The following is a 25,099-nucleotide window of genomic DNA, read 5'->3' as shown; positions in this document are numbered from 1 at the left end:
TCAATGTGCACCTCCGTGTATCTTTTGTTCTCCGTGTGTGTCCACTTGAAAAGCATGACGGTAGGAGGATTGCGTGACACACGTTGTAAACGTTCGTGGGGCGTGAACTTATAGACACATCGACAGAGTGACGCTTGACATGTAATTTCCTAGAAACTCCCACGTACCTGACGATATCAATAGAGAGCACCTAGTACGCGTCCAGCTAGTAGGTACACTTTTGAAAAAAGTTATCATACGAAAAAAAGTTCTCTAAATGGGGTGTGAACTTTATAATAATTGTAGGAGGAAAGTTTTTCTAGTTAGAATAAAATTAATCTGTTGCACGTTGTATTACATTACGTTCGTAAAGATATAAAATAAAAAATAGTGTGTTTGTCATTTTCTCGACTAGGAAGTTAGAATTTTAGAAAGTCTTCGAATCTTAAATAAGTTTCTCGAGTTATAAAATTTTCTATGTTTGTAGCAAGATATTTAAGGTCATTGGAGCTTTTAAATATTAATTATTATTAATCTTCTATATATATATAGATAATTGAACATGACATAAGATCATTAGGGAAGATACAGTAAAAAAAGGCGCATTGAACGTATTCGCTGTGTTCTTCGCGTTATTTTAAATTCCCTGTCCAAATTTCTCTGAGGAACGCGATAAATATAGGAGGATCAGCGTTAGTGGTCAGGACTTAGAATATCACGGACTACGAATTATATAAATCCTCCAACAAATCCCGATAGCTTTAGCCCGTTACGTATAAGGTGCAGCCGAAATCGCAATACGAAAGAGAAAGGTATGATATTTACCGTGTAAAAATCTGTAGAAATTGAGTAATTTTTGATATTAGAAAGATAGAAATTTTTCTTTGTAAAAGGATGTTCTTTATACGAACAAAAATTTGGGAGGATTCGCACGATATCAATAAGAATAAGTAATTAAGCTATTTTAAAAGTTTTATTTACTTTTGATATATTTATGTACAATTTATAATTTATAATTTAATTAACTAAATTTGTTACTATACCACCGATTCATCTTGTCGTGCAAATAAATTTTGATCGTAGGTTGTGTAATTTATACTAGGAAATGCGTTTTATGATACATGGTATCATATACGTATGATTGTACTACTGTCGCGTCTGAATATATGCATACAGCTTCCACTGAAGAAACACGCCATCAGCAAGAAAGATCTTCCTGACCTATATTTCTAGCTCTGTCAAGCCTCTGCCGTGAAAAGATAAGCGAAGTGAACTATTCCCGTGTTCTTTCTCGGAATTGATACAAACCACACGAAATGTTACGAAAGATCTATAAATATTAGGAAACTGTCACAATATAGTAACGAAAGAAAGAATTCGAACTTTTTAAATTTATTATCATCTGATATAATAATGTCGTAGAAAATTAATTGTATTGTTTATTAATGATCCCTTGCACATCCCTTACTGCTACAGAATCATCAACGAGTTTATATGCATTTTTTAGATTAATTGATATTGCACAATTGGTATTAACACGATATATGAAATATGCAATAACACAAAAAAATTCCTGACCTTCTTACTTTATATATTATAAAAGCGATATTTCAAAGAATTTCAGTTAATATTACATAATTATATAACAATGTTTATGTTTTATAGTGTTTCTTTTTACTTATCATATCCTCATATCTAATATTAAATTAAAAATTTTCTTGATTTTGCTTTTGGCACATAGAGTGAGCAACCTATCTAACCGAAAATTTTTGCACATCGCTATAGTGTAATATAAATTATAAATAAATCACACAGGAACTGAGATATCTTTGCATTGCAGCGACAAAGACAGAGCACCTTTCTCTTACTAAACTTTCTCTCATCACTGTCCTCCAAAATATTCAAAATAAAATTTACAATTATATAAATATTCTAATCGTAAAATGAAAAAAATTCAGATTTAAAAAGTTCCAAGGAGCATACGATTTAAATTTGAAAATCTTCTTTGATATTGCATGGGTTTGTCGCACATTTAGAAAGGCCTTGTTCCGGTAATGATGATGCTACTGATAATTTTGCTAAATGAGAACGTAGACCCTTGGGGAGAAGATACGTTTGAAACGTAATCTGATTACGTGTATCAATTACGTTTGTCGTAAGCTGTGCTAATCAAGCACAGTTGGTTCAGATAGCGCTGTATAACAGAGATAATACAAGGAAATGGCGAGGATGCGTCCGCTCCATTGTTCAACTGGCCTCTGACGAGTGACTAATTACTGTGCTCTCTACCGGCGAATGCATTATTGTTTCTCGAAGAATGCTTCGTCGCTTGTTCTTCGTTCATCGACGAATAAAAGAGGCAGAAGGAGAAGAAGAAGAAGAGAATGAAAGGTCGAGGTCGAGGGGGGAAAGTAAACGACAAGAGAAAAAGGTTAAAAGACGACGAAGGAGGATCCAAGCCGTTGCGCCTCTCGATTCAGCTTCGTTTCTCGGCTCATTAGCTTCAGAATGGCGTCTAATGTGATTTACACGGTTCCTTACTGCACGACAGACACGAGCTTCGATTATTTTCGTGGTAGAGTAAACGGGACGAACCCAATAACTGAAGGAAATCTAAAAGAAAATGTTTTTTCTGTTTGATTAAATGGGAATCGGTCTGTACAATTATCGAACCAATTGAAAATTAACAGTTGTTCTTTATCATGGCCTGCTGTGCATTCGATTTAATAATTTTCAATGGAACGAGATGAATAACCATTAAAATAAATTTTAAAACGTCGGAAGATATTTCATTTTTTATGTAATTAAATTGGTAATTACTTCTTTGAATTGGGACAATTAAACTCCTCCGTTTGTGCAGTTATTTGGTATCGTTTCTATGGAATAAATTGTCGATTTTTAAATGAAAAATCAGTGAATTTTCGCGAACCAGCGAATTTTCACGAAAGGATCAGATGAGCGGATATATGGCTAACGTCTAGAATTAGAGGATAAGCAAACATAGACGAATCAATGGCACACGATCATTGAGAGTCAGAAGCTAAGCTTTCGTGGATGAATTGGTGCTCGAGCATCATTGGAACCACTGAGGAAGTCGTGGATAAACTAAACTAGTGCAACATGATCACTGAAAGCTATTTGGATAAAGGATTGTGGATCTAGTAATCTGCTATCCGGTGATATCTTCACATCTTAAATAGTAAAGGTATATCGATGTGAAATATTCACCAATTAGACTACCAAGACATTAAAGTCTCAAATTGATGAGAGGAAGAAAACACGATAAGCCACAATTTTCGTTTTTCACAGAGGAGCAATCTGAAAACTCACACGTTATCAGTCGATCCTATGTTACAATTTCTTTCCATTTGATCTTGTAACTAAATATCTGTTTTCCTATTCTTTCTTCACAATTTAGAAAATCATGAAACTTCGTTAATCTATCAGCTATTTAAAAAAAAAACTTACAATCCTTGAGCTTAATATCTACTTCCTATTTTCAATGTTTATATTAAAATATTTTCCTTCCTAGTTAATAAAGTGACATAAAAATAAGAAAGTCAACAAAAATATACTATTCCTTGCCATTTTCATATATTTATGTATTTATTGTACTGTATATGTATAAATGAAACTTAAGCTTACTAAGTATTGGAATTAAGATTTCTATCACAGTAAAGACTGATCCCGAGAGCATTTCAGATCCTAAATATGCTTGATGCACAAAGCAGGCAGCCATTTGGTACGAGTTAATCCTTTCTAGAAAGGGTATTAACCCAAACATACAATTCATTTCCATGAAACGATTGTATGTACTTAATATAATATTAACCTATATCAATTTATATCTCTCGTAACGTCAATAAATATCCACTCCATAGTCTCAGAAATATACATACACAAGCCTGATTTTGATTTAAAATTTTATTAAATAATACTATATTTGCAAAGAGGAGGAAACCTTTTATTTCAGCAAAAATATATCTACCTATATATATATTATTGATATATATTTAGCTATACTCAAATCATTGCTTTTCATTTTTATTCTCTACATGACTAAATCTCCGCTATATTTTGTAATAAAAGAGTAATACACATTTATCTCGTCCAAAATTCGCCGACTAAAAATGAATAGAGATTAATCAAACAATGTCTTTCAATATACGAGGGAATCACTACAATTTTTCCGAAAATGGAAATCTCTTTCAATATCGACCGTTGTGTCGTATGCATTTTCCACTTTGCTTTCATGTTCAAATATTTTACATTAGCTTTTTATACGGGTGTTTTGCATCGTTCTTTCGTGAATTCTTTTACATCGTTCTGGAAAATTTCATTCCATGAAAATGTTGTTAGTCGCAATTAACATGTTGTATTAATTTTCACAGGTTCATTACTGCTTCACTTGGTGTTGTCAGAATTGACGTAACTCCAAACTGAACTAGAGTAGGGTCAGTGCATAACATCCATCACCACTGCGAGGCAGTTCGTAAATTTACTTCAACCAGAAACCCCGCCTTTCAGTTTCGCCGGTTCTGCCTCCTTCACGTATGTTTTTTAACATACTGTCAACCATGTATATAAATCTACAATCTACTGTGTATTTTCCACTGCATCGCCCATATTAAATAATACTATTACTCTACTTCCAGCTTTCATCTTATTTATTAAGTAATACTAATAATTATTTTTATACAAATATTCTGATATAGAAAGATGCAAGATACAACCAACGCTCTCCTTACGTTAGGGCGCAATTTCTGATATAATTACGTACATTAAATAGATAAACAAATGTTAAACGAAGACTAACAATATTCTTTCATATGATTTATGTCATTTCTTTATTTGACAATATATAAAAAAAGAAGTCAGTGCCTCTGACTAAGTACAGTCAGATATTTTAAAAATTCTCGCGACTAAAAATCGTTGTTCTATCTCGTTTAAGAAAAGAATTTACTTGCGAGTCGAAATTTAGAAATTAATTTTTTACCCACAAAATTTGGAAATTTTTTAAGAAGATCGACTTAGACATTCTATTTAAACGTGAATTTCTTTATTTCTTAAATGAATACATATTAAACATTCCACGTAACTACGACTTCCTTTCTCTTTATCCCGATAATTCCAGGGGAGAATTCGCAGAATACATTCACCAAGCGACGAATAAGGCCAATGACGATAATTCTTGGATCATAATTCTATTTGAGTCAGGAAAGATTCGTGACGGAGAACGGGACACCGCAATTGCGGGGCTGACGGCGATGTTCGAAGAACGAGGAAGGAATTTCCTGTTGTTCCTGCTTCATTCCTGCGAACGAAGGGGATTTAATTAGTCGAAAAGCTAGCTACCAGTGTCACGTGCATTCGAACGTACGTTGATACCGTGTCGCTAGGACGACACTAGAAGCGAGAAACGAACGAAATGAGGAATAAAGATGTGACGATAGAAATACTGCGTTTGAGAAAAGAGAGAGAGAAAGGTAAAGAATGGAATAGGACAAGCAAAAAATTGCAGATTTAGAGAAAAAAGTAAAGAAAAAAAAGATGATAAAAGAAGAAAGGAAATGTACAAATGCGATGGATTTGGCTCGTTAGAAATAGCGAATTTTCTTCGAATTGAAATGAAAATTTTCTCTTGTATACGTTACCTAAAAGAGTTTCTGTAGCAAATTAAATTTTACGCTATTCAGAGACACTTTGATCGGCAGAAATTAGTTCAAGAGATATAAGCTATGGAAGTAATGAATTTTATTTCTTACAATAAATAATACAGGATCATTCTGTTCAAGTCAGATGATCTATTAATTAATCCGCATCAATAGCAACATTTTGACATCGACTCCTCTTTCATTGTTTAATCAATTATTAATATATATATATGAATAATTAAATATACATAGTATCTAATAGTAGCGATTCGTTAATTTTCAGATTTAGCTTTCAGTATTTCCTAAAATCAATATTTTCCGAAAGCCCTTTAATGTGCCAATTCTTTAATAAAACCAATGATTAAAGATTGATTATTTTGAAAACACGGTCTAAAATGAAAATTTATTTGAAAATGATCAAATTTGTGCATAAAAGTAGAATAAATAAAACATAAATAAGGTGGATGTACAATTACTACAACTTCCATGTGGTGCATCGAGATTCTGGACTATCGGTATTATATGATATATAATTATTAATTGCATCGTTATACGATACAATTATCAATTGTATAACAAATAATATGAGCTAATTGCCTGCGTTCGCGGTTACGTGTATACAGTTACACAATTTATTAAATTATTATCAATTATTACCGCCATCCTTATTTCACCAACGCCATACCAAGAATACAATTATGTATCCTTAAAATTAATTAGTCAAACCTGGACAAACATTACACCATAATATGCTATAATACATATACAATAGAACGGAGTATAGTATTAATTGAGGAGAAAATTTAATGATTTTTCAGAAACAATCTTTATCGAACATCCAAAACTTACTAACGTGATTTAATTAAATAATTCTTATACATAATAAATAATACTTTGTTAAAGAAAAAAAAAATGAAAATATATCGGACAAAAATAAAAGATGCCAGAGTAATCTTTCATCGTTCTAGAAACAGACAAAAATATGGCCAAGGATCATTTTTGTTACGAGCCCTTAAATCGTAATATACGAGCAGATTCAGTGGTTACGATAATAGGATTTCCCAGGGTTCGCCAAGGTAACCTCAAATTCGTCGATTTTTCCCATAGTCGTTATGTCTTCGCCGGGCATTTATAGCGTTGAGTGTGCGCCAGAATCTACTCGTTTGCGGTGTGGCACGTGAAGAGAACCGGAAACCGTGGTTTCACGACGAACACGTATGCGCTGCGAGCCTGTATACGCGTGCAATAATTCACCGATCCGTAATAACGAGTTGGTAACTGGCTAATGAATAACCGGTGAAAATTAAACAGCTCGCAAATCGAGTTTCGAGTTTCTGCACGGATCTGTGGAACAACGGTCGCGATCTGTTACACACTTCTCCAACTGTGCTAATTGCGCGGTCATTGTAATGAGAAGAAACGAAAACATCGAGCGCTACTTTCGATAGTTACTTCATAATTCGTTGTTCACTGCATGGTGAACAATTACTGGTAGGTTAATTAAGGAATTTTCCAGAATTTTCGTTTCGACTAACGCGTCCAGAGAGTGGGAAGATTTAAACAGAATGTTTAGCAACAGATGATGGCAATTTAAATAGAGCTCCTATGAACCAAAATCAGACGAAAATGAAGAATAATTAGATTGTGCTTGATATTTTGTCTAATTATTTATTGATATTTCAAAATTAACCAAAGTATCTTTGAGGCATGATAACGTGTATGACGTGTATAATGTAGCCAAAAGACTGCGACGCACTCTGATGGAGGATATGAAAGTTGGTTACTATACATAGTGTATAGTGAGTATAATAGTTATTTATTTTAATCTATAATCAATTTCTTTCTTAAATTTATTAATTCGCTCTGTTCTTAATTAGTTATTACAATAGAAATCATCTAAGAATTTCTGTCCCACCCTATATCAGTTTAGTAAACCAGTAAACGTCTTTTTCTGAATAAAGCTTACTGATTGTGAATGTATATAAGCCTTTCATATATATCAATGGACTTGTGAAAGCGTATATAGGGTAGGGCGATAATCGTTGTACAACCGAGCAAGGGTTATTAAAAAATAAGAAAAATATACAAAATAGGAAAACCATTTGCTATAACATTTCTTCATCTGAGATTTTGTTTTCGAGTAAATCGATTTCGAATATTTGACAAGTATACTAAAATTTCGTTAATTCCGAAATAAGCAAGAACGAATAATTGACAGAGTTTAAGCTACATTTGAAAATAAATGTATTGTATTGTAAATATAATTACATGTGAAATAAATGTAACTACATTTGAAAAATAATAATATAGAATACATATTTTCGTAATGGTTCATTTTTAAGAAAAAAAATTTTAAAAATGCATTACGCGTACACATCAGGGTAGTTCGTTTTCAATTATACATGTTTAAACGTTATTTTCTCGAAAATGAGCCCTCTAGCGGAAACATTTTATTTTACATTTCTGTATAATGACCTACTGCTTGTTGCATATTTATAGATAACCTATACTTAGTCAAGTTAAAGTATACTTGACAAATTTTCAAACTCGATTTTCTCAGAAACGGACGTCACGTGAAAAAATTTTATTCCATATTTTCCACTCATCTTTTCACGTAAAATCATTCCCTGTTCGGTTGTACTATCATTACCGCCCCATCCTGTATGTAAACCTTTATATACATATACAAAAAAATATTTGCATACCACTGTATTTATTATTGGATTTATGTTGCATATATTTATATAGTATATAATATATAATAGAATATTATGTATATAATATATAATATATATAATTATATATACATAATATATATAGTAGTATATTATATAGTATATTTATATAGTTGCATATATTTTGCATAAGAATTCAAATACTACATGATTCAAGCTACAAAGATGATCCAAAATTAAATGATGGTAAATTATACAATATTACTTATCGATGAAAGAAAAGCACAGATCACTTGGCTGGTGTAATGATAAGGTGTGTTGTGTTTAAATATCGACTATGTTCGCTAGACCGAAAGACTAACACGATTTGGACACGATCGCGAGTTCTGGCAGCTAGATTAGCAGATATGCTGTGCAAATATCCACCTAATTATGTGCTACACTATGATCGTACGATACTGTACTCGTTTCCCTCTTGCAAAATGTGTCCATTCGCTCTTCGTGCACATGGCTTACGGTTTAAACAAACGAACAAAATTGGGGAGAGCTAAACTGTGGAGTAAAAGTGTAATACTTCTATAGTGTATCTGTGGTTCACAGATACAGATAATTCTTTTATTTTACTAACAATAAAATCAGATATATATATATATATATATCGAATCCAATTTTTAGTATAAAATAATTCAATTTATTAATATATTAATTTGTAATATAAAGATATTTACAATTATATTTTTATGGCTGATAAAAATTGTAATTGTCTTTTCTTACAAAATAACACATGCATAATTCATAGTACAACGGGTATTGTAAAACGAATTATAAACTTTTAAATTTTAGCTAGAAACTTAATCGCTTTAAAATATTGACCTACATAAAATGAATGAATACTCGTGAATCCAATTTCATAAAAATCGGATATAAGAAATTATTGATAATATTATTGTCTAAAAAAAGATATTGGATTATACATTCGAATCAATTTTATATATTCTATCTATCTATAAAAGAATTACTACGACATAAAGTATTATATCCAAATTAGAACTTTTTATCGAAATTTATTTAAATGTAGGCAGCGTTGAAGAAGATAATGAAGATATAATACATGCAAAATTTTTCAAATTTAAGCTTGAAATATCTTTTAAAAAATATGATTCTATTTAAAAAATTAGAGTTAATCTTCATCTCTATAAAACACCTCCACTTCTGTGCACACACACATATATATATATATGCACCACATGATCATTTGAAACCATTTTCTTTTGCCTTCTTTTCTCTGACATAAAGTTTCTAGTAACTTTTTTCTAGCTTCTATCTTTCCAAAGCTATAGCTTGACCTAGTTATATGTATACAGAATTCGGTAAGAAATTGTACGTGAGAATACATTATGTCGCTGTGCAGTGTGTACCTACATACATATTATCTGTACCTCTGCAGATATGTCGCATTATGCACATACCTTACATCCGATTATATGTACAGATATAGGATATGCAGTGGTTGCTGAGTTTAGATAAACCAATGCATTGATTGAATATGCTCGTAAATTCTCTATACCATGAATATTAGTACGTATCTAAATATATTTTGTAAATTTCCTATCAATATATGTAAGAAAGTACATGTAGCAATTCTTTTTTTGACTTTAATAACAATTTACATTTAACAATTACAATTTAGAAAAATCGCCTTTATAATTTAGATAGAGCAGATTAAACTCTTCGTATATAATGATTCCAGTTTTCACGTAAACTCATTTCATAAATTAACTTTAACTAACTAAAAAATAAGCCAATATAAATAAACCTAGATTTATATGCGAATAACACAAATAATCATTAACATGGTTACGGCTTCTGCTTTGTGCCTAATAATATTTGTGAATACATGTATCTACGTTCTTCGTTTCAACCGACTTCTTTCCCTCAATATTATACGATCTTAAAAAGAAAGTCTTAAGCTAAAGCTAGAAAAGTACGATCACGTAATAATTCTGAAACCAATATGTATCAATTAAAAATCTCAATTCTTACTGTACCCTACTGTACTTAAAGGAATGTTGCGACAAATATCTCCAGCAGGATAAAATTATTAGGTACTAGAATATTATGCAGTAAACGCATTAATTGTAAGTTCATGATTCTTCATACATATATATGGAAAGCATCTTTTTTCAACTTTTCAAATGTTCGGAATAAACAGCTCCTGCTTTTGTAAGCTATAATTTTAATAAATTCAGTGCCTCAATCAAGCTACTTTCTTTTCCTCAATATTTTTAGAAAAAGTAAAAAATAAATATTATATTTTCCTTGTTTTATTCAACGTCAACATTATCAATTCAAGATTGTCTAATATTATCTATTTGATAATAAAGCATCATATATAACAAATTATTGCCTATTTTTGTTGCTTATGTATGTATCTGTAAGCACTTTTGCATGAAACGAAATAATGTATTATCAGATACTAGATAACTTTAACAGATAACTTTAGACTGCAAGCCACTGTCGGGATAGTAGAAATCGTATTAGAAGTTGTATTTGTATGAATTACTCGGAGTTGAACCACTAGCGTGTGTTTCGGCGTATTATAGACCTCTGGTAGCAGAGTGGGAAGGTTATTATAGACCTCTGGTAGTAGAGTGGGAAGATTGACACTACATAAATACTTAACGCTATCTAATATAACTCAATTCAAAACAATGAAAAGAAACATGTCCTCAAATGTCTTCTCAATTCATTTAGAAACATTTTGTCACAACAAGCAAAATGTGTATAATTGATATTTTGGAAATAACGTAATATTTCTTCTCAATTCATGGTGATAATTTTGTACAGAGCGATGTCTTCGCTTACTTTGAGTAAATTAAAAAAAGCACCGATAGAAAAGATTTATAAACAACGAAAAAAAATTAACCGGTTTGATGGATTAACGGAAGAAGAAGTGCAAAAGTATACTTTGCCAGATTATTTGGAAATGAATTTAGATATAGTTTTCGTCGGTATAAACCCAAGTTTAATGGCAGCCCATCGTGGTAGATATTACGCTGGTCCAGGTAATCATTTTTATAAACTTTTGCATGAATCAAGACTAACACCTCGATGTTTAAGTTACGAAGAAGATCATAAGCTTCTTCAATTTAGAATTGGTTTAACAAACATAGTAGCTCGAGCTACAAAGTCTTCTGCTGATTTAAAGCGTACAGAGATCAAAGAGGGTTCTAAAATTGTAGCAGAAAAATTAAAACTTTATAAGCCAAAGATTGCTGTTTTCAATGGCAAATGTATCTATGAAGTATTTGCTAATAAAACAGATAATTTCAATTTTGGATTGCAACCAGAAAAAGTTGATGAAACTGCAATTTGGGTCACCCCATCAAGTAGTGCACGTTGTGCAAATTTTCCAAGAATGACAGACAAATTACATTTTTTTACTTCCTTGAAAAAATATTTGCAGTTCCTAAAGGGAGAAATCAAAGATATTGATATGAAAGAATTCTTGTTCGAAGGAAAATGCAAACAGTTTATTCCACAAACATCAAAAATGTGGCGGCGAAAAAATATGTCTACATTCCTACATGGAGGAAGAATTGCTAATAAAGATACAATATATCTAGATACATCTGATGAAAATGTAGCAATAGCACACAGTACAGAATTCATTGTAAAAAAATTTGAACCTGATAAGAGTGATAAAACTAATAAAATACTTGATACAGATGAATCTGATTCATCAGAATATTTTGGGGCATGTATTTCTCAAGATATTGTAAAAACATTTTTTGGAAATGATAGGTCTTCACAAAAAGAACAATCACTAGCTGTAAAGGATATAAAAATCAAACAACCCAACAATCAAGCTATGACCAGTGATATAAAAAAATCTAAACGCCAAAGAAACAGTAAAGAGAAAAGGACTGTTAAAAGATTTCCTAATAAACCAGTTAGAAATAAAGATTTTGAAAATAACACTAATGATTTTATAAATTTGATAAAACAAAGACTGATAGGAAAGCTAAACAATTTTGATGAATAGATTGAACGTGTTTTAACTTGTAACATTTGTTATTAGTAGCATACAATTTAATTATAATATAATTTAATATTAGAATAATTCAATAAAAATAGAAATAGGGTACAGATGTATAATATCTCTTGCATGGAAAATTGACATCTTCATATTTTATATTTTTATATTTGTTTTGTATAAAACTGAAATTGTAGTAATGATAAAATTTTAGGTAATAAAACTTATCATTATAAAGATATTGAAGATATTATTCTTTATATAAATTTACAGAATATTTTTCTTTTTTAATTAATAATCTTAGAAATAATCAAAATTCAAAATAATATAAAATTTAAATTTATTCAAAATTGAATATAAAAATATATATAACCTTTTAGAATATGCAATATAAAACAGGTTTATTAATATTTATATTGTATTTTATCCCAAACCATATGTATAACTCAGCTCCAAAGCGAATAAAAATTGGTATAAAAATATTTAATAACAAAAACAATTATATATATATATATATCAATATAACAAATATATCGTAATACTAATTAACCAATTATATTAATATTACAATTTTGATTTACTAGCTTTTATGAGTGATGTTAATTTTTGAGTGAGCATGATATTTCCAGTGATTTTTATCTTCCCTTGAATGTACGCTATTTGTGGAGTTAATTTACCTAAAGCCTGTAAATAAAGTAATTTATACATAGTAATTTAAATGTATTATCATGAATTGTTTATTATATTTATTATATTAATATTATATTATAAAGAAACATATATTTACTATTTGCATCATGTTCGCATCCTCAAGAGTTAATGTTGCATCAGGCTCGCCTGATTTTGGATTTCCTTTATATACCTCACCTTTTTTCATATCCAAAGCTTTGGAACAATGAGGGAGAATTAAAAATAAAGTTCAGAAAATATTAATTAACACAAACAAATGTACTTACTCCATGTTGCTTGAGGCTTTCCTTTCACTAAAATGTGATAAAGAAATATTCCATTGATTTTCTTTACCTGTTCTGGATTTGCTTTTGCGTATTCATCCATCATCTTAAATAATACATCACTTTCAAGAGATTTGCTGTCAGATAAATGATTCCTTATTGGTTGCATTGATACTGTGCGTTTCAAATCAACATATCCACCTGCAATCGAAAAATTCAAAGCTTAATACATATAGTAATTATACATACTTAATAATTATATTCCAAAAATTATATCACCAAATATACAAATATGTAACTTACCTGTTAAAACGGGTAGATTCTCCTCTACAGTAGATGTTTGGAAATGTATTCTATTTCCTTCTTGCCACATATTTGTTTGCAATGTTTGTCCAGGAACTACTGGTTTCACGAAACGTGTCTGCAATGTGTATCAAGAATATAAATTTACATAAAATATTTATTTATTTAACAATAAGAAGAAGCAAAAAGAACCAGTAAGTTATTGCACATCTAGTGCATCATAGCATTGATTATATAATTATTGATCAACCAACCTTTACAGCCTTAAATAAGTTCTGATCGCCGTTAGCGTAAGTTTGAAGAACATGACGAACAGAAAATCCAAGAGAACATAATCCGTGTAAGATTGGTTGTTTGAAACCAGCCATCATTGATACATTTAAATCGATATGCAAGGGATTTCTGTCACCACTTAATCTGTATAATGCAGCCTGTAAATTGGAACATGATATTTTAAGTAAAGATTAGTAGATACATCAAAATTATAATTACCTTTTACCTGATCATGACTTGTTTGTTGAGTAACCGATGCATCTGGTGGTCGATTAGGAGCGTCGATAGTTGGTATAATTTTTGAAGATGATCGTTTTCCTTGAAAGCCTCCAGCTCCTGCTATAAATAATATCATTTGTCCTGTAGATAATTTATCTCCATTGCTAGTATCAAATGTTTCATCTGTAAAAGTAAATCAAATTTAGTTAATTTCATCTACATAGAATAAAATATTATTTGTGAAAATGACGAATTAGCATACTTTGCAGCACAAATACAGCACCCTTTCCCTTATCCAATACATCCACAACTTTGAGACGTGTTTCGACCGTGGCTTCCGTTGGTAATTCTTTATGAATTTCGATATATTGCTCTCCATGCAATAACTGAAATTATAATAAATCCATAGACATACTAATATACCAAAAATATTATATAAAATAAATTACCTTCATTGGATTTAGTTCAACATTTGGTAAAGATTTTTCTAACATGGAGATATCCGTGGCGGACATTGCATCAAACGTAGTATAAAATGTAGGAAATACAGCAAAATTGTTGTCATTTTCATACAAATAACGAAAGTCAGCTGGTATCTTAACAGAGGCACCAACTAAAGTATATTTTAATTTTGTAATTATGATTGCCAAAAAATAAGAGTAATGATTAATGATAATTAACAATTAATGTAATTATAATTAAAATTGAATAATAATTATACCTCCTAATGCATATAATATAATGTCCCGGTAATTATAAGTATGTCTAAGGACGCCACTGTCCTAAGAAAGAACAATTCAAAATAAAATATAATAATATTTAACTTTCAGTTACAAGATAATTGTTTTAACTACCTCTGATCCAGAATTTTCAGAATTTCCAGATTTCATTGTATCAACTGCAACCATAAATTGTCCTGTTACTTCCTGCAAAATGTAGCAATGTAAAAATATCATAAAACAACCATTACAAAAATAAACTTTTTATGAAATGGAAAAAAATATGTACTTCAAGAGAATCAAAATGTTTAGCAGCTGACATATCGGTAACAGCCGACCATTTCTTTTCGACATCTTCGGGAGTAACATCGCTAGATAAATTTTGCCTTAATGTCGATCCTGATGAACGAATTACATGGCCTAAAAGTACATATTAATATATCAACTCATTTGTAATTAATAAAGTTCTGAAATAAAGTACTAAAGTAACTGCAAATTTTTTATTATGTATTTTTTTCATGATCTTCATATCTTTTTCATTAAATATATTCATATAAATTAAAGATCTCAATTTTAATACACTAGTCACTGTGTTGTTTGTACATCTTCAGTTTTCGTTAGTAAAACACAAAAATAAGTACGAGGGCTACATTGGCATCACTATAGTAGTGAATACATTAAAAACTAGTTAAATCTATACTTACATTTTCCTGCCCAACCTAATGCAGATTCGATAATAGAGCCATTTTCCATACATTTTTCATGACACAGCCAAACAACTACAGGGGCTATTAATTCAGGTTTTAATTGTTCAAAGAACTCTAGAAAATAAATAAAAGTAATATTAATACATTCAGATGTAATGTTATATATGTAATGTCAAGTATTGTTTTCACCTGGTGGTAAAATATCTTCTGTTAAACGAGAACCAGCTGTTGGTATTATTACATTTGTATGAATGTTCCTTTTTCTGCCTTCAATAGCTAATGTATTACTCAAACCAATAAGACCCATTTTTGCTGCACTATAGTTGGCTTGACCAAAGTTTCCATATAAACCACTGTTGCTTGCTGTCATGATTACTCTGCCATAATTTTGTTTAACAAAATAAGGCCAAGCAGCTTGAGTGACTTTAAATGCTCCTTTTAGATGAACACTTTGTACCAAATCTGAAATTAGATATAAATAATTGTAGTTGCAATCTAGAGAAGTAGAAATTAAAGTAACAATATATATCACACATACCCCAATCAGCCTCTGACATTTTAGCAAAAGATCTATCCCTTAAAATTCCAGCATTATTAACAACTACATCTATTCGTCCAAATGCATCAATAGCTGTTTTTACAATTTTTGCCCCATCAAGAACAGAATCATAATTGGCCACTGCTTTTCCACCTATTTACAACATAAACACAAATAATAGTTCCTTCTTCAAAGTTATCTAATATATGTTGAAATTTTTAATTTTTATTTTTATTTTTATTTTATTTTAATTTTTTATCAACTGTGAGTAAAAAGAGAAGTTATACAATAAGAAAAGTAATGACAAGATTATAAGATATTAATACTTCCTGTCGCAGCAATACATAATAGGATAAACTTTCATTTCAAAATTACAATTTTAAGATATGCAGATTTATATTAATAATTTACAAAATTGTATTAAAAAGTTTATAATAAAAATTTATATCTAGAAATAGATATTCACATGACTAGATTGTGAATATATACATTTTACTTTAAGAATACTAAAATCTACAGAATGCATATAACACATAAAAATATATAAAAATTTATAATATTAATAGATGAAACAAATTCAGGTTCCATTTTTTAATTATGTTCATAGAAATATAAAACTGCATTTAGTTCATCCATAATCTACTCATACAATTATGAATAGATAATTGAAAGTACTCAAATAAATTCTGAATGTATTGTTACCATTCTTTCTAATTTCATTGACAACTGCGTCTGCACTTTTTGTACTCTTTCCATCACCATGTCTACTTCCTCCTAAATCATTTACGACGACACTCGCACCCCTTGAAGCAAAAAGTAAGGCATATGCACGGCCTAAACCTAAGGACAAATTAAAATATCGCAAAATAAAATTGTATATAAGCAAACTAATCTCTAAAAATTGAAAACAAGAATAATTACCTGCTCCAGCTCCAGTTACAATAACTACGCGGTCAACAAAACGTAATTCTTCTGGTCGTTTCATTATGCTAGCTCAAAATTATTTAACTGCTTAAAGTAAACTAGTAAATGATGACTTTATATATAAATGGTTTCCTTCGTAATGACACAGCAGAATTAAAGGTTCAAAGTTTGTTGATTTTTAAAATATATACCTTTAAATGTATATACATTGTAATATGCACACCGTTCTCCATATTGTGAGATATAAAGTCCAATACATATTATTAAATAATCAAAACCTGTCGTTTCTCTGCATTACCATACATACATATATGAAAATACATACTACATATTATCATTGTGTGACTGTCTACGAAAGTATACATATATATTTATAAGACTCGGTACACACGAGTGACACTTTAACACTGCATTCTTGCTGCGTGCGTCATATAATATCTACCTTTGATGTTTTTAACTTATAAAACAACAAAAAATATATAACGCAACGTCAAAAAGTTATTCATCTGTACTGGGCCCTATTCTTAATAGGAAAACAAAGAAAGACGTATGGTCGTGGAATCGCGTCATAAAATGTCGTTCGTGCACATTCAGTTTTAATGCATATAATCTAATTTTTTAAACGTTACATTTTTTTAAATTAAATGTCTGATTACTAAAACAAAAAATTGCATAAGATTTATTCCAGATTAGTATTGACCTTATCTAACACGCAATAATGTAAGAGAAAGATGAAATATATAAAATTATACTTCTATATTTCCAATATTTTTAATAGCATTCATTATTTCTAATATATTTCGTAATAGCATATAGTATGTAAAATATTATCTAATATTATGTAAAATTACTAGGTTTATTTTTTATTTGTTCTGTAGTAGTTATATAACTTCTTTAAAACCTTTTAGATTATAGTACAAAAGGTATAAATAAAAGAAATATACCTCGTCGTTTTACTTTCATAGCAAATAAATGAAAAAAAAAAAAAAAAACAGATTCCACTTTATTTTTCAAGTTTATTTCTTAAAACTATATAACATTCATACACAATATCTTTTTAAAACATATGAAGCTGCAATAGTTGCAATAATTGTAAAGTATTATTAAAATTAAGTCTCATAAATGTCGTGAAAGTCATTGCTTGAATAACTTTATAGTGTACATACGAATAATGAAGTAAACATTTAAATGATATCAATATGTATATGATTATTGAAAAAAAGTAATGAAATATAACAACTTCTGTTTTTATTGCATATGCTGGCGCCTACGTGCAGCCCTTTGTTTGTCAAATCGTAATTCCATTTCCTCCAGAACACGCGGAGTATATCGCACGACTAGTTTTACAGAATTCTGTGCTTGTTTTAACAGTTCTACTGCTTTTTCGTGGTTTTCTCCTTCCACACACTGAAAAAGTTGTACATTTAATATAGGAAATTAACTATTTGTGTATTAAATTACATAAAGGTACAAAACAAAAAAAGCGATATCAACCACTCCATTCACTGAGAGAAGTTGATCACCACGTTTTAAGCCACCATGACGATCAGCAACACCACCAGGGATAATTCGTGAAATATAAATTGGCGAATTTTGCTCTTTGCCACCCATTACATTAAAACCAAGACCTTCCTCAGTTTTTGGTAATTCCACCACTCGTGGATGTGCATGACCCTCGCTTGCTGCAAAAGCAGCAACTGTTGCTTTTGCTGTAGCTGATGCACGAACATCTTGAGATCCCTACAATTATTAATACTAGTATTAAATTTAAATTTTCTGGTAGAAAATCTATTGTTAATTATATAGTCACTAATAACTAAATATATCGTACCTGAATGTCCACTGTTTCATATACATGTTCGTATACTTCACGAACAGCACTAAGAAAATCACTTTGCAAAACTTTCTGTAAGGCAGCTAATTTTGTTGCAGGTACCTCGCCGCCTAAAAGATTTATGTAGTTAACATACATATACATATTAAAATTACAATTATTAAATGAACATTTATTACAAAGTAAAATGACGTACATGATCTACATAAGAAAGTAAATTAAACCAAGAACATTATGAAGGAACCAATATGAGGGCCTATATCAACAAGGTAATTCTTGCAATAATATTTGACATATAGTGGTCTTATCCTTTATTTTTTGTTACTAAAATACACTTAATTAATTACCTTTTTGTAATTTGTCTAGTAATTCAATAGATCTTTTAACATCTGTAAATAAAAATAAAATATTTGATTACAGTTCAAATTAATCTAGTTTTGTCATCTTAATCTGTATATTTATTATTTCTCATTTTATATTTTATATTCTAAAGCCAGTATATTTCATCAAGATTATTTAAATTTGAAATAGTCGTCATGTACTAAGCCCAGTTTCTATCTATTGTAAAATTACACATATTAATTAAATAAATGTATATATTCATTTAAACAACTGTACATGAAGAAATTTACCATTTGCTAAAGTGAGGGGTTCGCCCATCGTAACCATGTCTGAAAATAAATAAAAATCTTAAAAGATACCTTATACGATAGTTATATTTCATTATTGTTGAAAGATATACTGTAAATAATTTAGACAACCTACAGATACAATATTTGGTTCAACTCTGATCGTAACGTAGTCACAAACTATCATAAAAATACGTCAACAATTTGATCTATCGACTATTGACCAACTATAGTCAGCCAAGAATCTACGGTATCTTGAAAGGTATTTAAATGTTTTTTCGTGATTATCTAGTGACTTGACAACATTAAAATAATTCCCTACCAAGAAATAGCGAATTCGCGAATGTAGATGAATCTTGTGATTTTCTAAAATTTTAATTATTATTAAAATATTTACTAAATATAACTCATTTTATTTAAATAAATTTCGAAAGGTGATAGATACATCAATGTAATGTGTAATATTATCAAAATAAAAGGATAAAAAGAGCTAGTATGAAAAACAAAATACCTGAATGACAAAGAATATTGCTGCCATCTGGGACTGGTAATTTAAGATGAAACATTGAATTTAGCTTAGCTCTTTCGCGCCAAATTTGTTGACCATAGTAAGTAGAACCAATAGAACCAGTTAGTAATTGTGTTGTATGATAAGCTGTAAATAATTTTAATATATTGTGTTCTTGTAAATTTGAGGATGAGGAAAATGATCTCTTTCTCTCTCTCTCTCTCTCACTTTCTCTTTCTCTTAACTAAATAATAACAAACAATTATATTTTTAGAGGAACAATTTAAAAAGGATGACAGCTATTGCATTGTGATTTAATAATTTTACTATAGATAGTAATACATATGTTAAATACAAAATTGTCATTACAGTAAAAGCTAGTAAAGAAAAGTACAAAAGTTTTAAGAATATAATAAGTAATTAGGAATTTGAACAATGAGTGAAAATAAGGATTTGGATAACAATAATGAATGTCATGTACAACTTGAATTTAGAGAATCTGAAATTACTGAACAATCAGAACAGTACACAGAAGAACAGAAAAACAAATGTTCGGAAATGAAAAAGTGTTCTGACATTGAAGAAGAAAATATATTTAATGAAACTTTAAGAGAAGAAAATGAAGAACATGCTCACAAAAATGATAAACATGAAGATGAAACTAATTACTCTGAAAGTAATGTTGACAATAGTGACTTTATATTAAATAAATTTGTAAAAGAAAAAGATTGTAAGTCAGAGCAAAAAAATGATGAACCCAAAAGTCAAGTTAATAATAATTCTGACATCAATACTGACATGCTTAATAGAAGCATAAAAGATAAAGATAAAACACCTGACCAAAAAGATGATAAACTTAAAAACAACAATATTCATAGTAGATTATTCAGCATAATAGATAGTGACTCAGAAGAAGAAAATATATTTACTTCTAAATCTAAGAAAAAAAATGTTATAGATGATAAAGATGAAATTTCTAATTCTAAGCATGACAATATGTCCACAAAGAATTTAAATAAAAGCAGTACTATGAAACTCATTGATAGTGATTCTGATGATACATCTAGTACTATTCATGTTATTGATACTGAAAAAACCGCTTCAAATGGGATAAAGGTTGTAAATAATGTGAGTAATAATTATAACAAACATACAATTTAATTATTAAGTAATTATTTAATCACATGTTCCACAGATGAAAAGCAGGCTTCAAAATCTAGTAGATTTAGAATCAGATGAAGAAAGAGAAGAGTCAGACGAAGAAAGAGAAGAATCAGACGAACCATCAAGTCATGTAAGACAAAGTAAAACAACTGAAAAACATAAAAAAAAAGATCCTAAACCTAAACTAAGGAAAGTAAGTTGTTGAAAGGTTTTAGTGATTAAATTGTATATATATAAAATCTTACCCTGCACATGTTAGATAGTTAAAATTAGTAAAAATAATATTGTATTGCAGGTTTCATTAAGAGCTTCTAAAGAAGAAGCTATGAAACAAATACAAAGTGAAACTCAACGTTTAGTACGAGAAACAGAAATTTCATTGCCATATCATAATCCAAAACAACGAACAATACAAGAATTTCTAGAAAGAAGGAAGGTAATTTCATCTTTTCCAGTACCTACAGTGGCATCTAAACTGAAAGAGTTTTCTGGTATTGTTAGGTAAGCATTTCTAAAATTTAATGTTGAATATTATTATGTTTTCATTGTAATAATGATAATCATAATAATGAAGATAATGAAAACATTTTTATCAAACAGCGAAATTTTGAAGGAAAAAGAGAAAGAAGCAGAAATATTTTATAAATCTTCTGATTCAGAAGAAGAGAATAGAGAAAATAATAAAGAAAACGCAGATAAAGGGCATATAAACATACAATGTGCAGAAGATGTTAAAAAAGATAATGTTTCACGAAAGTTATTTGATGATAATTTATCTACTACAGAAAATAATGAAGAAGAAGATAATACAAACACAATGGAAGGAGAGAATGAAAATTTAGCAGAAGCAAAAGACATTGAATGTAATAAGATAATAGCAAATAATGAAACAGAAAATAATGCAACTAATTCAGTAGAAACAATAGAAACACATTGTAAATCTAGTATAGAAGATAAGACTGAAGCAAAAATTTCAGAAACAGTTACAAATGAAAAAACAGATGGTTTATTACAAAAAGATATAAGTCAACATGAAAACAAGAGAAAAAGCATATGCGTTGATAATGATGAACATAGTTTAGAAATTCTAAATGATAATGCGAAAATTGCAAAAGAACCATTTGGAATAACTATGAATGAATCTGATGATGAATATGATTTTCCACCGCTTAACTTGGATGACTTAGATGACTTGGATTCGCCAAATAGAATAAAACATTTACAGAATATAAGAAGTTTAAAACCTAAATTACGAGGTATTCCGGGGCAGATTATCGATTTGGCAGATGATATTACATCAGCTAAGAAAGGAATACATGGATTGATAAATCGATTTGTAAAAAAGCATTCTAAACCCGATCGACCTGTTAAAGACATATCTAAAATTACAACAACACAAATAAAAGAAACTCCAAATGGTGGACTAGCAATCATTAAAGAAACACTTCCATATAGATTACCATACATAGAAAATAAAGATCCTAAATTAGAGAAACCTGGTGCAAAATTAATACGCTTAAAAGAAGAGTTAAAACGTAGAATGGCAATAAAACGCAACGAAGAGTGGAAACAGAGAGAACAAGAAATGAAAGAACAAGAAATAGAGTGGAATGAATCTATAAACGAAGAAGATACTTTTAATGAACCATATTCTCCAAATATAGAACCTCATATAAGCGAGGAGGATGACGTAGAAGAAGATGCTGTATATACAAAAGTAGAAAAAAAGAAAAAGAAAAAAAGTGCCTTTATAGAAGATGAAGCTGAAGTCAGTGAGGATGAAATAAACGATAGCGATGAAATCGAAGATGAGGATGAGGATGAAGACGAACATGAAGTACAAGAAAGTTCGGAGGAAGATGAAAAATCTGAAAGACTTGATTCGGAAAATGAAAATGAGAATAGTACTTGTAATAGCAATGATGTACCTGCAAAATGTAAAACATTTAAGAGGATTGTAAAACCAATAGAAGATGATTCAAAATCTTCGGTTATTGAAAATGATAAAAATAGTAAAGAACAGCCAACTTCTTTTTCTCAAATTAAATTAGATGATATGTTTGGTAAAAGCATTAAAGAAAATGAGTTAAGCAATAATGAAAGTATTCCAGTATCTCAAGTACATGTAGGAAGTGATCCAAAATATCAAATAAACCAAACACCACAATCTAAAAGCAACTCCTTTGATTTCATTTCTCCTATAACACAATTAACTGCATTAAATGTACACTTGGAGGAAGATAAAGAGTTAACAACAGAAGAGAAATTGTTGTTTATTGATCCTACTTTGACAGAAGTTATACAAACACCAGAATCGCCTCAAATAAAACGAGGCGTGTCACAAAAGAAGTTATTTGCCGTTCAAGGTGATGTACTGGATGAAGAACTCATGGAAATCTCTTCAGGTAAATTTCCAGAAGATAAGATTCAATTGAATTTTGCAAAAGAACCTAATGTGAGCGAATCACAATTATTAGAATTATGTTCGGGAACATTTAGTTCTCAATCAAATAATGATAAAGAGTCAATTGATATCACACACAGAATACTTCAGAGTACACAAGCACCTAATGAAAAAGATTCATCAACCACTGAAACAGATGAAAAAAATAGTCAACACTTAAGGAAGGAAACAGCACCTTGGAACAAGTTACGCATTTTATCTTCTGATGAAGATGATTCAGTTGAAGAAGAAATGAAGATGCGATTGAAAAAAGTTAGGAAGTTAAATGTATCTGACGACGAAGATGAAAACAGTTCTGCAGTAAACAGTAATAATGAAGAAGAAGAAGAAGAAGAAGAAGAAGAAGATGATGATGATGATGAAAAATTTGTAGATTATGACTCAGAGGAGAACGAAGTCGTTGTTCCAAAGAAAGAAATAAGACAATATGCAGCTAAATTCTTGGAAGAAGAAGCAGAGCTTAGTGAAAGTGATTGTGATGTATCTGCGGACGAAGATGAACAAGATCTGGATAAATTGGAATTAGAAGATGGTGACAATGAAGAAATTGATGAAACACAAGTTAAGAATCAATTAGGAAAACTTCATATGAAACAAATGTTGGATGAAGATAAAAAAGAAGTAAGAATGCTTCAAGAGATGCTATTCGAGGATGGAGATTTGTTTAGTGAAAGCACACGCGAGAGGAAATTCAGATGGAGAAATATAGGTATCTAAAAAATCTAAATCCATCTTTATTTCTTTGCATCAATTTACATCAATGATAGTAGTTATTAGCCTTCTATTCTTTCTTTCAGGCAAGCAAGATGACAACAATGACGTTCAACTATTAGAAGGTAAAGATGGTTGGGTAGACGTATCTGATGACGAAGAACAAGAAAAGTGGCGTAAGATAAGATTCGAAAGAGAGGCATTTTTAGCAGCAAACGCGGTAAGATAATCAAATTAAAAAATTTATGATCATTTAGAATCGTATCTTCTTATTTGATATATTGTCAATTTGTAGAAAAATATAGACACCGAAATCGAAAATGAATTAAATAGCAGTCAAATATTTAAATTTGGCTTGAAGATTTTAAAGAAAAGACGAATTAACGAATTAGAAAAAGAAAATACGTTGGTAGAAGCACTTGATTCCAAAACGGAACCAAAAGTATCTCATACTGTTGCGGAAATGTTAAACACTTCAAGATTGGATGGAACATCGCGTACGATATATGTAAGTTTTTTAAAAACATGTTCACTAACAACTAGAATACATAGAGCTGATTATAATTTATATAAATTTTTTAGAATGTCATGCAAAAACGTTCGTTTCTTGCCAGAGGAGAAGAAGCGTTAACGCGTTTAGCTACTTTAGCTAAACGAAATAAAGGACCACTCTCATCAATAAAGGCAAAAAATTTTGTGTTTACGAATATTGATTCGATAAATGATAGTGCCTCAAACAAATCGTAAAAATAGAATTAATAGTTTATTAACTTAATGTTTATTTTTATATATACACATATATGTAACTA

The 25,099-nt window shown here is 29.9% G+C and overlaps 4 protein-coding genes and 2 long non-coding RNA genes across 10 annotated transcripts in view; 4 read left to right on the top strand and 2 right to left on the bottom strand.

The window, feature by feature from the left end:
* Nucleotides 1-6,426, top strand: part of LOC139987743 (uncharacterized) — a 52,441-nt gene extending 46,015 nt beyond the window's left edge. For all 3 annotated transcript variants that reach the window (XR_011799921.1, XR_011799920.1, XR_011799922.1), the window contains exons 2-3: nucleotides 4,371-4,530; nucleotides 5,114-6,426. This is a non-coding gene — a long non-coding RNA (uncharacterized lncRNA). The remainder of the gene's footprint in view (nucleotides 1-4,370; nucleotides 4,531-5,113) is intronic.
* A 283-nt stretch (nucleotides 6,427-6,709) lies between these two features.
* On the top strand, nucleotides 6,710-7,544 carry LOC139987553 (uncharacterized). Its single transcript, XR_011799876.1, has 3 exons — nucleotides 6,710-7,124; nucleotides 7,207-7,432; nucleotides 7,511-7,544. It is a non-coding gene; the product is annotated as an uncharacterized lncRNA (long non-coding RNA).
* A 3,423-nt stretch (nucleotides 7,545-10,967) lies between these two features.
* Nucleotides 10,968-14,082, top strand: LOC139987730 (G/T mismatch-specific thymine DNA glycosylase). Its single transcript, XM_072004327.1, has one exon. It carries the CDS (start codon nucleotides 11,136-11,138, stop codon nucleotides 12,351-12,353), a length of 1,218 nt encoding a protein of 405 aa, XP_071860428.1. The 5' UTR covers nucleotides 10,968-11,135; the 3' UTR covers nucleotides 12,354-14,082.
* Nucleotides 12,668-17,162, bottom strand: Mfe2 (peroxisomal multifunctional enzyme type 2). Its single transcript, XM_072004311.1, has 16 exons — nucleotides 16,978-17,162; nucleotides 16,759-16,896; nucleotides 16,057-16,209; nucleotides 15,708-15,980; nucleotides 15,516-15,632; nucleotides 15,101-15,231; nucleotides 14,947-15,018; nucleotides 14,814-14,874; nucleotides 14,542-14,705; nucleotides 14,355-14,478; nucleotides 14,100-14,275; nucleotides 13,855-14,031; nucleotides 13,601-13,718; nucleotides 13,301-13,498; nucleotides 13,132-13,229; nucleotides 12,668-13,028 (listed from the first exon to the last, which is right to left on the bottom strand). The coding sequence occupies exons 1-16, from the start codon at nucleotides 17,039-17,041 to the stop codon at nucleotides 12,909-12,911; spliced, it is 2,184 nt and encodes a 727-aa protein (XP_071860412.1). The 5' UTR covers nucleotides 17,042-17,162; the 3' UTR covers nucleotides 12,668-12,908.
* Nucleotides 17,163-17,976: 814 nt separating this feature from the next.
* Veli (L27 and PDZ_signaling domain-containing protein veli) lies at nucleotides 17,977-19,707 on the bottom strand. 3 transcript variants are annotated; one of them, XM_072004332.1, is made up of 6 exons: nucleotides 19,576-19,707; nucleotides 19,447-19,485; nucleotides 19,162-19,203; nucleotides 18,812-18,924; nucleotides 18,475-18,720; nucleotides 17,977-18,387 (listed from the first exon to the last, which is right to left on the bottom strand). In XM_072004332.1, exons 1-6 carry the CDS (start codon nucleotides 19,628-19,630, stop codon nucleotides 18,229-18,231), a joined length of 654 nt encoding a protein of 217 aa, XP_071860433.1. In that variant the 5' UTR covers nucleotides 19,631-19,707; the 3' UTR covers nucleotides 17,977-18,228. The 3 variants fall into 3 exon arrangements, with proteins under 3 accessions (XP_071860433.1, XP_071860434.1, XP_071860432.1); XM_072004333.1 differs by having other exon boundaries at nucleotides 19,580-19,695; XM_072004331.1 differs by having other exon boundaries at nucleotides 19,447-19,503; nucleotides 19,576-19,691.
* A 341-nt stretch (nucleotides 19,708-20,048) lies between these two features.
* LOC139987712 (uncharacterized) lies at nucleotides 20,049-25,099 on the top strand. Its single transcript, XM_072004283.1, has 7 exons — nucleotides 20,049-21,067; nucleotides 21,147-21,308; nucleotides 21,411-21,616; nucleotides 21,716-24,288; nucleotides 24,377-24,510; nucleotides 24,586-24,798; nucleotides 24,873-25,099. The coding sequence occupies exons 1-7, from the start codon at nucleotides 20,387-20,389 to the stop codon at nucleotides 25,035-25,037; spliced, it is 4,134 nt and encodes a 1,377-aa protein (XP_071860384.1). The 5' UTR covers nucleotides 20,049-20,386; the 3' UTR covers nucleotides 25,038-25,099.

Source organism: Bombus fervidus, chromosome 5, assembly GCF_041682495.2.
Source record: "Bombus fervidus isolate BK054 chromosome 5, iyBomFerv1, whole genome shotgun sequence".
Lineage (NCBI taxonomy): Eukaryota > Metazoa > Arthropoda > Insecta > Hymenoptera > Apidae > Bombus > Bombus fervidus.
Note: the sequence above shows the minus strand (reverse complement) of the source record. Positions and strands in the feature narration are given on the sequence as shown.